The following is a 17,032-nucleotide window of genomic DNA, read 5'->3' as shown; positions in this document are numbered from 1 at the left end:
TAATATTGGTGCACGGGTCGAATCTGTGAGACCAATTTGGGGATTTAGTCCTACCTCAGATGGAGAGAAAGCAAATTAATTTTGAGTTTGAATGAAAACTGAATTAATGAATTTCTAATCATCAATTTTAAATTTGAAATTTCCTCAACAGATTTCATTGGATTCTTTTTGAAACTCTTCAATAATAACAATAATAATAATCTAAATACATTGAGAAGTTTTTGAAAATTATAAATAAAAAAAGAGAGTCAATAGAGATCGATTCTCACCGTCCTTCATCAACGGCACAAAACATCCCAACAAAGTTAGAGCTTCTTCGCTTCTGCCGAGAAAGACATCCAAAAAATGTTTTAAGAGAAGTATGTTTGGAACATAGGGAAGAAATACTTGTGTAGTGTTTAAATTAATTGGGGTTCGAATTTTAGAACGGTGACAAAAAAATAACATGGAGCGACGACAAAGTAGATTTTTCGTTTAAGAGGAAAAGATTGTTGATGTTTCAAGAAGCGGACCTCGACAGCATGACCCGCAACGTCCAGTGGAGTTACAGTTTTGGTGGCATCGATTACTGGGTTTCTATAGAGGCTGAGAAGAAGACCAGATGATCTGACTTCTGAAGTTGCATCTATTAACTAGATGTGTTCGTGTTGGATTTCAACCCAAAAAACAAAACAAAGGGACATAATTTTAATTTAATCTTTTCATGAGTCATTAAAGCAAATAATGAAAGTCAGATAAGAATGAATGAGAACAACAAAAATAAAATAATTTAGTTTGATCCTTTTCAATATATTTTAAAAAAAAAATAAATTTCTAAATCCAAAAAAATATTCTTACTGATGATACAATCAGGCACAACCCAAAAAGTATTTTTAAGTGACTATTATAATTCTTTTTTAATTATAGTTTATTTTCATTTCTCTAAAATATATGATTTATTTCATGGTTAAAGAAATAATAAATTTTTTTGGGACCAAGTAATAAATAATAAATTAATTTTTATATGGAAAAGAATTTAGTGTGATATACTAATATTGACCATTGGTAAAATTTGCGTGTCATGGTAGCTGCAGCTATTTGCGACTTGCAAAAAGCATAAAAGATTATTGGAAGTTTTTTGCAATCAGCAAAACGGCTTAAAAAAATAAGGCTTTGTCTTAGGTAGAAAAAGTATATTCACGTTTTTTATGGTTTAGAAAAAAAATTATAAAATAAAATAGTAAATTACATAAATATTTTCATTTATTTCCTCTTCTCACATCTTCTTCTTCTTCTCACATTTTCTTTGACAGAAGCTGGCGGACTCCATGAACGGTGGCTCGGTGACAGTAGGACGCGAATGATCGACGGCGAAGACGGTGCACACAGAGGCAGCCCGAGAAGATGACGACGACAGCAGCTCCTCGTGGCGACTATCCTCCTCCTTTTAGCAACATCAACGGTGAGAGGGGGTGATGGAGAAAAGATGAAAAAAGAAGACAAAAAATAAAAATATAATTGTAAAAATATTTAAACATATATATAATTATTATATTATTAATAAAAATTTTGAATATGAGTCATCTATTCTATTATATAAAAATCGGATGTTTGCACTTAATGATGGAGCTGACGTGGCATACTCCGGAGAGTGTTTCTCGATTTAATTATTTTAACTCATTCAATACAATTTATTACCATGACTTAATTATATCAGCTAATTAATTTGATTAGATATTTAAAAATTAATATAATTTATTATAATATATATTACTTAATTAATTTTACTACATTAATTGTAATTTGTTATATTAGTTAATTAATTTATTCATTTATAAAGTCTGAAAAAAATAAATAATTTATTGTTTATTCTAATTGAATTCATTAAATTTAATTATACATTATATACGAATTAATAATAATTTGTAAATCACTTTATATTATATATGTATTAACAAAATATTATATATGTCTTAATGTGTTAATTAAATATTATATATGTACAGAAAAATAAATACAAAGATGATTTATATAATATTGATAATATTATATTAGCACGGTGATTTTTTTGTTTTGTTTTGATATCATATAGTATTGATAATGATAATATTATTATATAGTATTATATAAACTTTCTAATATTAGTATAGAAAATTAGAAAATTATTCCTTATGGTAATCACTCTGAGTGGAATAGAGTGGAATAGTGTGTCCCTTATATAGTATTGATAATTGTTGCTTAATTTAAAGTAATTGTATGTTGGTATCTTAAATTTATTTTTCAATAATGACCTAAATAGATAAATCTAATTGAATTGAATGATTATATAAAATATTTTATATTATTAATATACTAAAATTAAATTCATTTTTTGGTACAGAATTTTATAGGTAAATTTTATACAAGATTAAGTTATTTTTTATTTTTTATTTTTTTATTTATTTTATCTGTGTTATTTTATTTAATTTTAAATAGCGTCATATTTACAATTACCGTCAGTATGATATTTTATAAAATATGAAAATTAATTTTTTTTATAATTTAAATATCAATATTTGAGTTAATTTTAATTTAACTTTTTTAAATTAATATTATCTTTCATTTAGATCTTAATTAATTTAAAATACAAAAATACTAATATATTTACTATCTATTTAAATAATAATAACTTTAATTTATTTACTGTCTTTTTTTTTCTTTTATATTTTGTTTAGCAAAGATAATATATGGATTAGGATGGAGTTAAAAAATATTCTATGTGATGCATGTTTGGTATTGATAAATTCATATGAAATAGAAGAGAAGAAAACAGAAAGCTAAAGAACACTGTGTTGAATGGTGTAAACAGATTCATTGAAGCCAAGTGTCTGTGGGTTCTCATGTCTCATCTTATTTTTCAAAGTTCAAATATATTTTAAATGTATAAATTTTAATTATATTTATTTTTTCCCTCTTCAATAAATACTACAATCTCTTCCTATTTTTGCTATAGGCTTATCTTTTATTTAAAAAAACACACAAAAAATGTAAAAAGAAAAATCAAAGAAATTAAAACTGTTATTATATTTTAAAAAATTAAATGCTCTTTTAATTAAATATCTATGTAATTCTTATCTAGATATATAAATTGTATTTTAATATATTGAGTGGTAAATATAAAAAAAATATATAATTAATAGATAAGTTAAAATAACGAATAATGAGATATCTATCTATTCTATTTATTCTATTATATAGAAATCGAATTTTCGCACTTAATGATAAAGTTGACGTGACATGTTTCTTAGAATGTTTCCTGATTCATTTCTTCTAACTCATTAAATACAATTCATTACGGTGGATTAATTATATCAACTAATTGAGATATTTAAGTATCACACAATTTAATATTATGTATATCAATTAATTGAATATAATTGTTAGAGTATAATTAGGATCAATTAGCATTATTTAACATATCTAAATATTTATTATAGAATATTACGTCTTTATTATTTCGATTCTCTTAGCACCTATAAATATCCTTCTATATTATATCATTTTACACAACTTGAATACACACAAACCTTTTCTCTACTGCTCTCTCTTACCCTTTCTAATAATAATAAGTACAGTTTAATTTAGTTAGAAGTTCATTATTTTATAGTCTTCTATAGAATAATCTTTTTATCACTTTGGATATTTTAACTCTTTTTTCTTTTTTTTTTTCTCTTTACATGTAATTTTGTTGTGCATTAACTTTGTTTATTTAATGATGAAATATACTCATGTTAATTATATCATATAATAGTTTATTTTTCTCCTATGTATTTTGATTTGTATAGTTACTATTGATCTTACTATTTTCGATCATGCTGCTTTTGTTTTCTTGAATTGTTCTTTATTTTTTTATGACTTGATAATTTAAAAAAAAAAAGAGCAAAGAACAGAAAAAAAGATGGCCAAAGACGAAGGTTAGAAACCTAAAGCAGCAACATCATTCCTCAACATTATTATTATTAATATGAACTTTATTATTTCTTTTCTAACATTCTTTAATACAAGCTTCGTTTCTTTTTCTTAATTATTATTAATACTTTTATTCTTTTCTTCTCTAATTATAAATCTCCTTATAATAATTTTTTGATCGGATATTTTTTTGGTCTAATAAATTTTTTCTCTTCCATCTAATAATTTTGTTTCTCTTCCATTTATATTTCTTTCCTTCAATATTTTATTGGTTCTTATTTTTCTAAATTTTATTTTAATTTATGTATTTGTTCTTACTATACCTAATTTTTTTATTTATGTGTAATATACATTCTTATGTATGTTATAGAAATATATTTGATTCCATTAACTTGCCAAAATTTTTTGAAAAATCTAAAGCTAAAGCACAAAAATATATTTATAGATATTTTACTTTAATTTTTTAACTAAAAAATATAATATTTTGTCATATTTGTTGGAATTCAAAGTTAAATATGAATATTAATTTTTGAAATAGAATAAATATATTTTAAATCTTTTGCATCTAAAAATAATATTCTATCCATGTTAGAATTATTTAGATGGATAAGTAATAGTGAATATAGAATTATTTAGGATGGATAGAACTAAGTACATCTTTTTATTGAAAATACAAATTTAAAAATATTATATTCAATTCTCAATAGTCAACCTCTCGTTGAACCATTGTATTTTCAAAAGATTTTTGAAAAAATGAAATAGTTTTAGGTGTATAAATTTTGTAAAAATTTAATTAATTTAAGATATTTATTATCGTTTATTAAAAAAGTAAATTGAAATGACAATTTAATATTTTTATACTCTTAAAATATTATTTATTTATTTTTCTAGCATTCTTTATCATCCAATGATCACATTAATATAATTTAATTCAAAAAAATTATTTATTATCATTTGATTGAATAAAATTTTTATTTTAGCTGAAAAAAATATAATTAAGAGCGTGGAAGCGTCTCTTCATTCGAGAGTATGATTGAGATCAGAGAGCTTGACTCTTGTGGTTCTTTGATCTTCGTCAACCAAAACCTTCTGTATTTTTTATAGGGCTGAATCACAAATTTACTGTGGGAAAAGAGCTACGAATGCGAGTTTGATGTGTTGGAGACCAAAATTCTAAAGTCGTTATTTATATTTGAGTGTGACACTCATTAAACCCTAAAACTCAAATAAAATAGTATCTATGATTTTAATCTCATTTATCCAAATCAAAAGTAATAATGACTTATTTAATTTAACATTTATGACAATAAATGATATCACCGTTATATAAGTCATTTAATGTGAAATTACTTAATTTATGATTATAATTAATATATGTATTATCTATAAATATATTAAGAAATAATAATTTCCTAACAATCTTTTATTTGGGTTATAAATATATATTTTCCTGAGATAACTTCTTATAAATTTTATGCATAAATCTGAATGTTATTTCTCTTATTACTTTAATAATCTGGTCTATCTCATATATTAGTTATGAAATTACCGAAACTTTTATCACATTAGTGTCACAACAAAACTACTGTAAAAAGATCTGGTAGGTTCTTGTGAGAGAGAGCGAGAGAAGAGAGAGAGAGAGAGTATTGAGAAGAGAAGAGAAGATCTTTGTGATTGAATGCACACTAAATTCACACCAGAATTTGGTTTATATACAACAGACTTGACTTCACTAATAGACTTCTAATTTTCCTTACTAACTCTAGCTTAACGCTTTTGACTACTACTTACTCTTTATACTTTCATCCTCCCTCAAACGAAGGCATTGAACATCTTCAATCCTGAGTTTGTTTCGAAAGTCAAGGAACTTTGTGGAGGAAACTGCTTTAGTCATTATGTCTGTAATTTGAACATCACCAGGGATGTGTTTCACTGCAATTCTGCCAGCTGCAACATGATCACGAACAAATGCCAAGTCAACTTTAAAGTGCTTTGATCTAGAATGCCAAACTAGGTTGGCAGACAGGAGCACAGTGCCAGAGTTGTCACAATACACTTTTGGAGTTGGACCTGTGATGTGAATTTCACGCATAAGCTTTGTCAGCCAAAGCAATTCTGCTACAACAGCCACAATACCTCTATATTCCACCTCTGTGCTTGATCTAGAGATACAGTGCTGTTTCTTAGAGGACCAAGAGACAAGATTCCTCCCTATATACACACAATAACCAGCAGTAGACTTCCTATCTTCAATATCCGAAGCCCAGTCTGAATCAGTGTACCCAGTTAAAGACAGGTCAGAGCACCTCTACAAATGCAGGCCCAAGGAAGTGGTTCCTTGTAGATACCTCAATATTCGTTTCACTGCCTTCCAATGTGATTCCCTTGGTGACTGCATAAACTGACACACCTTATGCATCGAGAAAGCCAATTCGGGTCTGGTGATAGTGACATATTGCAGACTCCCCACTATAGAGCGGTACAAGCCAGCGTCCTCAAACAAGTTGCCATCTCCCGAGGTCAATTTCAGGTTAGATGTCATGGGAGTAGGAGAAGGTTTGCATCCATCCATTTTCACCCTCTTCAACAAATCATTGATGTACTTTGTCTGGGAAAGAACTAGACCACCAGTGGTAGTCTTGGTGACCTCGATTCCTAAGAAGTAAGATAGTTCACCCATGTCTTTAAGAGAAAATTTGCTATTAAGATTTGCTGTGATGTCCCGAATTGTTACTGAAGAGGTTCCAGTGATGATAATATCGTCAACGTACACCAGTAAAAAGGTAGTGGAATCAGAGGAGTGCCTAACAAATAGCGATACATCAGACTTGGTGGGGGTGAATCCCAACCCATGCAGTGCACTAGAGAGTTTAGTGAACCAAGCTCTTGGCGCTTGTTTGAGCCCATATAGTGATCTGGAGAGTCTACAAACCACATTTGAGCCTCCAATTTCAAATCCTTGAGGCTGCCTCATGTAAACTTCTTCATGAAGGTCGCCATTTAGGAACGCATTGTTGACATCAAGCTGCCTAATGCTCCAGCCTTTTGATAGTGCAAGTGTCAAAACCAGTCTTATTGTTGCCGGTTTAATCACTGGGCTAAAGGTTTCTTTGAAATCAATTTCATCCCTTTGACTGCACCCTAAAGCAACCAGCCTTGCTTTATATTTGTTGATTGAGCCATCTGCATTGTATTTGACTCGAAATACCCATTTGCTACCAATAGCATTTCGGTTCTGTGGATATTCTTCAAGTCTCCATGTATTGTTTCTCATTAGTGTTGTATACTCTTCTGTCATTGCTTGTCTCCACTTGGGGTCACTCAATGCTTCTCTTGCTGATTTTGGTTTAAGGCTCTTTTGAGTGTTTGCTTGAAAGGCCTTCGGTTTTCTGATGCCATTTTTCGATCTCGTAATCATGTGATGGTTACTTGATGGAGGTTCTGGTTGATGTAAGGGTGAGGGGTTAGTGTTAAGTGATGGTGACGGTGAGGGAGTAGCGTGGGTAATAAGAGAGTTGGGAGCAAGGTTTGCTGGTTGGGAAACACTGGAAGGTGGTGGCTGGTTTGGGAGAACAGGAATGGAAGGCAATAGGTGTGGGTAGGAGATTTCTCCTTTAGTGGTGGAGATGGTAGTGAACCCATGGGATCCGTCTTTGAAAGGGAATAAATCTTCTTGGAACGGTACATTTCTTGTAACAAGAACCTTTCCTGTTTTTGTTAAGCATTTGAATCCTTTATAATAAATTGCTGGACCAAGATACACACAGGGCTCAGATCTAAACTGCAACTTATTAGTGTTGTAGGGTCTGGTGTGGGGATAGCAGAGGCAACCGAATACTTTGAGCATGGACAAAGAGGGGTTCTTTCTAAATAGTTTTTCAAAAGGAGACCTGAACTGCAAAACTGGTGTGGGAAGCAAATTTATGAGCTGAGTAGCAGTGGTGAAAGCATATCCCCAATACTTGATAAGCACACTAGCTTCAGCCAGTAATGATAAACCCATTGTAGCGATGTGTTTATGTTTCCTTTCGGCAGCATCATTCTGTTGATGAATATGTGGACAAGAAAAATGATGCAAGATACCTTCTTGTTTGAGATAATTAGACAAAGCAATATACTCCTTTGCGTTATCCGATTGTATACATTTAATCTTTGCATTAAGTTGGAGCTCAACCATTTTCTTAAATTCAACAAAAACTGACTGCAATTGTGACCTATTGTGCAACAAATAAATCCATGTAAATTTAGAATAGGCATCTATAAAATGAACATAATATCGGGCTCCTTTTATTTCAGAAATGGGTGCTGGACCCCAAATGTCTGTATACAAAAGTTCTAAAGGGGAATGGATTATTGTTTCTGACATAGGAAAGGGAAGCTGTTGTGCTTTTCCCATACAACAAGCATTACACAATGAGTTTGAAGCTGTGAAAGGAATTTGGTAACTTCTAAGAATTCGAGTAAGAACATCAGAAGAGGGGTGTCCTAGTCTAAGGTGCCAAAGCTTGAAATTTGACAGTCCAGCCACTGTTGCAGCATAAGCAGCTGGTGAGTATGCTTTATTTGTGACGGCAGGTCCAAAAAAGTACATTCCAGCTTTAACTGTTCCTTGGAGAAGTGTCTCCTTGGAATCCTGAGATTTCACTAGACACGTGTGAGGGTGAAACTCAACCCAGACATTATTATCACATACAAATTTATGTACACTCAACAAATTCTTTTTGATATTTGGTACATGCAGTAGTTTTTGCAATTTAAAGGTGTAATTAGAAGAAAATGGTTTGATTAATGAGCTTCCAACTTTAGTAATTGGCAAAGAATTTCCATTACCTACAATAACCTGTTCACTTCCATTGTAGTTGCTGTATTCAGACACATTTGATGGATCTGGAGTCATGTGGTGTGTTGCTCCTGAGTCTGAGTACCAATTTGGATCATAAACTGTTGATGGAGCAGCTGCCATTGCAACATTTGCTTGAGCATTGTGTCCACTGTTCTGGCTTACATACTCTTTATTGAACCTGTGCTAACATTCCCGTGCTGAATGCCCTGGTCTTTCACACACTTGACATACTAATCTGAAGAATTGGCCTCTTCCTCTTCCAGAGCTTTAGTTGAATCCACTTGTTCTGCTTCTGTCTTGTGGAGCATAGCTACCTCTTAACTGGAAACCTCTTCCATTTTCTCTTCCATATCCTCTTCCATTATAGTTGTCAGGTCTTGTGTAATTGTCAGTTCTTCTTTGAGTTGCTGTATGAGTTAGATTTGCTTGAATTGAGCCTTTCTTGAATTTCTCAAACCATTCCTCTTGTGTGAGTAACAACGCTTCCAGCGCTCCTACTGAGATTGGATTGTCTCTAGCATTTATTGAGGTGATGAACGAACAGTACTCTTCTGTTAATCCAGCCAGAATAGCTTCAACATGAGCAGCTTCATCCACAAGATCCCCAACAGAGATCAATGAATCAACAGTTTTCTTGATTTCAAGAAGATAATCATTCATGGAACCTTCCTTCTTTGTATCACTCAGCTTGCTTCTGAGTTGTCTAATCTTGGCTTTAGTTTGCGAAGCAAAGAACATCTCCAATCTCTTCCAAATCTGATGTGAATATGTGCAGCCTACCATTCGTGTAGTGAATGATGAATTCATTGAAGCTAAAAGCCAAGATTTCAATAAAGCATCTTGCCTTTTCCAAGCCCTAAATTCTGCTGTGCTCTTTCCTCTTTTTTCATCTTCAATCGAGTTGAATTGTTTTGGTATGTTGTCTCCTTTGATGTGATTGATGAGATCATGACCTTCAATCGTTGCTTCAGCTTGCTCCCTCCATGGCAGGAAGTTTTCTTCATCTAACTTGATTGCAATCAGATTTGAAAAGCTGTGTATCACTTCTGTGCTGTTTCTATTTATTTCTGGTTCCGCCATTTATGCGCCCTAGGCTCTGATACCATGTAAAAGGATCTAGTAGGTTCTTGTGAGAGAGAGCGAGAGAAGAGAGAGAGAGTATTGAGAAGAGAAGAGAAGATCTTTGTGATTGAATGCACACTGAATTTTACACCAAAATTTGGTTTATATACAACATACTTGACTTCACTAACAGACTTCTAATTTTCCTAACTAACTCTAGCTTAACGCTTTTGACTACTACTTACTCTTTATACTTTCAACTACGATGATCCATACTAAAATACTCAATCACATAGATCAAATTTGGATGAGAAAATTCAGAAATTACATGCAAAAATGATCTCATGCATGTCTATTTTTAACTTGAATAAAAATTCTATTTTATTTGGTGACAGACTCAGATGAAACTGCAACGGCAACGTCCGGGCTCATAGCGAAGGCGACTAAGTGATGAGTCTGTGAAAGAAGAAGAGAAGAACTTAACAGACTCACAATGAGAGAGAGAAAGAGAGAGAGAGAAAGGGAAATTTACCTAGAAAAAAGAAACTCGGCAGGAGAATGGTGGTGACGGGCTCAACAACGACGGTAACGGGATGAGCAGCGATGATGACATAAGCTGTGAACAGTGACGGACCCAGAAAAATTTAGCAATGGGGACAAAAATATAATAAAATTTAGGTATAGATATTTTTTTTGCTTCCCATGATATTCAACAAGTTAAGGACTAATCCGTCATGAATTTGAATTTCATTTAAGAATCTACAATTGGCCGGCAACGAGTTGCTATACATACGAGACAGAATTCGAACCCTCAATACTTATTTAAGCGGACGACTAAGTTGATCACTTGATCAATCTAAATAGGTTTAGATATATTCAAAATTTAAAATTAAAACTATCTAATATATATTGATAAGAACTAGAAATATACACATAATCATTTTTATAATATTTAAAATAATAAAAATATAATTTCATACACATAGTATAATATTTAAAATAACAAAAAATATTTATAAGGACCTTTTTTATTTTTAACATGATTAAATATTATTTTTTATATATATTTTTAAACAATTATTTTACTTAATTGTCAAATCTACTTATTATAATTTTTATAGTATAAATAAATTTTTTAACCAAAATAATTACAGTATATTAATACATAGATAATATATTTTTTATCTTAAACAATTTTTAAAAAATCACTAATAATTTAAGTTGTATTTAATTAAAAAATTAAGTTTTAATTTAATTATTAATTAATTAACTAATATAATATAATTAATTATCACTAATTTTTGAGTGTATTTATTTATTTTTCATACTAAATCAAATTTAACAATATAATTATTATTATGTGTTAAGTTTAAAAATATTTTTTAACATAAAATACAAAAGAACTATTTATATTTTATTTTGAGACAAATATAATATAATAAGTGGTATATATGTATATAAGTATTATATTTTTAAAAAAATGTGTGAGGGCAAATGCCCCCTCTATATTAAACGTGGGTCCGTCTCTAGCTGTGAAGGAAGATGTGAGTTGTGAATAGGTAAGCGGCGATGAACTCAGCAACAACATGACAGGAGTTATGCGATTTTTTTGTGAAGAAGTCGAGAAGAAGAAGATTTTAGGTGAGGATGATTGAATTTATCTTGCATGGCTATAGAGTATAGATTGAAACTATGAATCATGTGTGATGTGAGGCAAATCCTAATTCCTAAAAAGTATTTATATGTATATATTCGGGGCGGGTATACCCTAAATCCGACCAAACCCCATCTTGAGCAAAATCTGTCCCTACTCGGGTCAAGTTATTACCCTTTTCATTTGGGTATGGACGTGTCGGGTACCTGCATATTTGAAAACTCCTGTCAAGTCTAACCATGCATTGATACTCCATTTATCAAGAGTTGATCGCTAGCTAATGAATTGCTATATACACAAGGCGAGATTCTAACTCCTAATAATTGTTTAAGCGGACGAGTGAGATGATTACTTAATAAACTCAAATTGATTAAGACAAATACTAATTATTTTTAATATTTTAATATTAAAAATTTTGAGAGTTTGATTTTAATTATAACTTTATAAAATATTTATAATAATTATTATTATATATATTATTTAATTTTTTAATAAAATATTTAATATAATTTTATGTATTATCCCGTACAAGGTACAGGAACATACACTAGTTAATTCAAAAATTCAATGGTCATAATTTATGGAGAATCTTGGACTATAAAAATCTTGAAAATACTTTTTTCATTGAAGAAATTAAAGCTCCAAAAAAACAAATATTTTCTTCTCGCAAAAGCATATTGTGTCGAGTATCATTATTCATTTTCTTCAAGTTACAAAAAAGGAAAAGGCCCATATACAAGTATTTTATCTATATTAAATTTGAATTCATATTTATTTTTTACCCAAAAGAAATCATGTGTATTACTTATACGAGTTATTCGTTTATTAGAAGTTATCTTTTAATTTTAATTAAAATAAATCAACATATTTAATATAAATGCCAGATTTTTTTTATCTTCGTGGTTTAATAAATTCTAGGCAATAAAAGATCGAGAACATACAAAAAATTGCTCGCTGATCTGATCTGCAGTTATTTTGCAATTTTCTGGGGTTGATTTTTAATAATGGTTTCATTTACTAATTCCTTTTTCTTTTTGTAAAATACATATAATAAAATTGTATGATCATGCTTCGAGATGATCCACTTGTAATCAGCATCTTAAAAAATATCCGATTGCCACTTCTCACAACCTCATTCCATAATTACACTAATTTCTCAATAATTAATCCAACCAATGATACCCCAAGATTTTATGTGAGATAAATTTTTGGGCACAATTTAGCCAATATATAAGACTATAGTTCTAGCTTATTAATTTTACAAGATTACCTATCTGCATTAATAGAGTAGATATCTACAGGAGCATTAACAGAATCATAGATTCCTTGATGTCTTGGCCTACTACCATTCACAGAATTTTGTGAATGATCAAGGTATATAACAATCACTGTAATATCATCATGGAAATGGCGCCTTACACCTTTCTCAATTTTCTTTAAATCCTGATATCTCATTTCTTTTTTCTTTGCAACAGCTTCTAGTGCAGCTCTCACCAATCTTTTTGCTATCCCCTACAAATGCATATGCAATTTCAAATACTTTTAACAAAGAAAAAGAAACTAAAGGAGTAAGGAAGGGACTTTGTTAGTTATCAGAGTGCTTACTTTTCTTGGACTTCTAGACACGATTTCAACGGCTTCTTTGTCTGTTAATTGCTCCCAAAGTCCGTCCGATGCGAAGATCAGAAACAAATCCTCCGCCTTCAACTTCCGAGTTAATATTGATGGCTCCGCCGTCATCACGGCTCTCTTTAAAGGTACCGGGGACACACATTGCTGGAACATTATAGAGTTGTTGTCGAACTCTGGCTTCTTTAGATAAACATCTCCAATTGATCTTGAGACCTATTCAGATTGAAGCAGTAATTAACAAAAATGTGTTGTTTCTCACAGTTTTAACGTGTATTTTGTGTAGCATGGTTGTTCTTATACTGAAATTATGCAACTAATTCAAATTTTAACACATATTCCAGAAGGGTATATTTCGAAGAAGTGACGTAATTTTTCGCACAAGAGGTTTTTTTTTCTTCTTCTGAATTTTATCACATGCAAAAATTGCCTGGCTTGTGGCTAGAGGATTCAGATCATGAAACTTCCATGAAACCAATTATGCACTCCACTAAGAGTTGTCCAAAAATGCAGACAAATCTGATATCAAAGATCATTCATAAGCATGAGTCCACCATAGAATCACATAATTGATCCGTGTCACCACCACAGTGGGCTACCACAAGCAACAGGGTGCTAAGGTGTGTGACGTGGCCCAAAAACATGGAAAGTGGAGCCAAATGTTGGGCACAAACGCACGATATATAGTCACCTATTCTGGAAAATTTTATTCTTTGGCGATTTAAGAGAAGCTAAAACAATGAATGCTTTCCTTATAATATGAAATTCATACAAAAATCACAATGAATAAAGAGCAAAATTGTCTGATGCCAGAATAGAACAGACAGACATAATTCATAGAAGATCATTTATACTCAAATGTACCAAGAAACGTTTTCTTTTTTTTTTTTTTAAAAAAAAAGAGAGAGTTATGCTGATAATGTTAATCTAAGTCACTTAAATAGTGCAGTTGAATCTTATAGGTTGTTAGCTCTTAGGATCTCTTGTAGTTGTAGCTCAGATGCTAAAAGACAACAATTTAAGTGATCAAGTCACTCATTTAGGATTACGAAGCAAAGCAGAACACAAATTCTGATATCAGTTGAAACTAATACATTTTCAATCAATTGGGAAACAGAGCACCCAAGGAAGAAAAATCAAATTTAACGTGCTGAACAATTTTGATGGATGAAATTGAAGAGAATATATAAGTACCTGAATAATCCCCTTGATTCTCCAAACTCCATTAGCATTAACCACAACATAATCATCATCAGGGTGAAGAGCCTCAACCTCCTTTCTCACCTCCTCCACTCCAACATTATGATCCGTGGACAAACGCTCTGCCACCACATTATGACCGCAACCAACCTCGTTTCCTCCGAATGCTTTGCGACCGAGAACTGCCCTCGAGTCTCCAAGGTTAGCAACATAGAGAACATCGTTTGAAATTGCTCCAAGAATACAACACGATCCCACCGAAGCAATGTGTGGCTGCGAAATCCATGATTGCTTCACCATACGCAAGAACTCCTCTTCAGTTGCACTGAAAGCTTTCTTTATCACTTGCTCCGATAACCCACCATCCTCTGCAGAGAACACTGCCACGAACAAGAACAATAATCGTCATTTCATTTCCATAGTTCCGTGCCAATTCATTAAAAAAAAAATCAAACGTTGGATAGTCTTTGATATATGGAGTTTCATTGTATCATACATACCACAAAGCATAGTCATTTATATATAGAGTGTTACTGTGTCAATTGTAATTTCAATTCATTTGATAACTATTGGTCAATGAAATCATAGAAGTATACTATTGAATAATTGAATTAGTGTCTTACTGTGAATGAAGGAGAAGAGATGGTTGGTTACGAAACGAGAAGCTTCAGGTCCACCATGGCCGTCATAAACACCAACAAGAGTTGCAAAGGGAGAAGTAAACACCTGTGCTTGGTCTTCCAAAGAAGAATTGGCTTGAACAACAGCAATTGAATATTCACCTGCGGTGTGTGGCTTCAACTCTAAGTCCCATAGAAGCTCATCGTCATAGTTGCCTCCTCCTAGTCCACATGAGAAGAAGCACATCAACGGTTTTCGACAGAGCTCCAACATCCTTAATTTTCGTTTTCCTCTTATGTTTCACACTGTATGTGTGTGTGGTGTCCGGTCCACGGTGCCTGAATAAAGACGAAAGAAAGGTTTGTTGGTGAATGAAAATGTTGACTAACGTGTGAATTCCGCGTTAAAATGTAGAATTTTTGTCTTTTGGAACGTAGAAAAGGGCGTAAAGGAGACGGTAGAGGAGAGGGGTGCACCAATAAATAAAAATAAAATATAGATAGACAATAAAAATATTAAATAATAAATAATAGATATATTAAATGTTCAATTCATTAAGTGTATGTATTTTAATATTAAAATTTAGATAAATAATTTAAAATATAGTATATTTTATTTAAATTGGATTAATTTTAGAATTTTTATTCATTTTGTTCAAAAAAATTATTAATTACTTAACAAGGAGAAAAATCTTGTGGTGCAAGAAATGGGTTACATGGTGCCACGGAGGATTTGACAACAATTAGCTGTTTAAGTTAACAAGTGAAAGTGAAGAGAAATAATATGGGCTGATAAGTGAAAACAATTTGCTGCATTTATTAGTGCATTGCTTGCGGTTAGTGTTTGTGATGAGATCAAAAAATTCAAATGAAACGGATGTACAAGAAATGTATATATACGTTGTATTAAATGATTAAGATTAGGAAAATTCTTATTTAGTTCTAAGTGTAAATTACTTTTCTTCATCACATTAAAATTATATTTATTATTTTCTATTTCTAGAGGCTAGAACACAAAATTTATTGCTTATTGCTTATTTGAGTGTTATTAAATTAATAAAAAATATATTTTTATTTTTTAATGTATTTAATAAATTTTTAATAATAAAAATAAAAATATTAAAAAAATAAATTTTTTTAAAAAATTATAATTTATATTTTTTAAAAAATATATTTTTAAAAAAAATACTTTTAATATAATAAATAAACAAAAAATATTATACACAAACATAATTGATAAATAAAAAAATTTTTTATATAAAATATCAAAACATAAAATTACCTTTTCTAAAAAATATTTAAAAAAAATAATTTTTAAAAAATTCATCCAAACAAATCCTAAAATATGTCTTGATTAAAAATTTTGATTATTTAAAAATGCTATACAATTTAATATTTTATTTTAATTATTGATAGAAGATGTAATTATTTAAATTCATCTTTTTTATAGAAAATGATAAAATACTGTTAATAAGAAAAGTAAAAAAATTAATTAATATTGATTTATATATAAAATAAATATTAAAAAAATATTAATCACTTAATATTTTTTATTTTTATATACGTTATTAGTAGTTTACTAATAAAAAACTAAATATATAAGATTTTATACATCACTTTTTCACATTTGTGGGACAATGGATTTTATGGCTTTTTTAAATGAAACAATAGGAAATGACGAATTGACAATGACTTTAATGGTCAACCAATGGAGGCTTACTTTCAAAATTATTTATGACCATTGACTCGATTGCCTGCCTTATTTCTTGTTATATTCAGCTATCGTTTATCTTGTTTTCTTGGAAATTTATTAACAGTTGAATGTTTCTCGAGAGTTAAGACAACGATAGTTGTAACCTTGTACGTATTATGAGAATTGAGAAGTATTCTTCTGCATTAACCCATCCTGTAATTATCAGATTAGGTTAATGAATTATCCTCAAGACTTGTTGCGGGAATCACTAGGCTGAAGTGCGGACTTCAGTGAATATACAGTTAGACCAGTTCCACAAAATATTGTACTGTTGTATGCACTTCAAAAGAGATGTTTGTTGATACTTAATCTCAATTTTATTTTTAGTATATAAATAATATTTT

General features: G+C 30.5%; 1 protein-coding gene across 1 annotated transcript; it reads right to left on the bottom strand.

Annotated features, from left to right (window-relative positions):
• Positions 1-12,649: 12,649 nt before the first annotated feature.
• On the bottom strand, positions 12,650-15,311 carry LOC130982229 (probable protein phosphatase 2C 63). Its single transcript, XM_057906128.1, has 4 exons — positions 14,939-15,311; positions 14,310-14,695; positions 13,092-13,331; positions 12,650-12,998 (listed from the first exon to the last, which is right to left on the bottom strand). Exons 1-4 carry the CDS (start codon positions 15,207-15,209, stop codon positions 12,753-12,755), a joined length of 1,143 nt encoding a protein of 380 aa, XP_057762111.1. The 5' UTR covers positions 15,210-15,311; the 3' UTR covers positions 12,650-12,752.
• Between the last annotated feature and the right edge of the window lie 1,721 nt (positions 15,312-17,032).

The sequence above is a fragment of the Arachis stenosperma genome, chromosome 5 (genome assembly GCF_014773155.1).
Source record: "Arachis stenosperma cultivar V10309 chromosome 5, arast.V10309.gnm1.PFL2, whole genome shotgun sequence".
Classification (NCBI taxonomy): domain Eukaryota; kingdom Viridiplantae; phylum Streptophyta; class Magnoliopsida; order Fabales; family Fabaceae; genus Arachis; species Arachis stenosperma.
The sequence above is the reverse complement of the archived record's forward strand: the minus strand, read 5'-3'. Positions and strand labels throughout refer to the sequence as shown.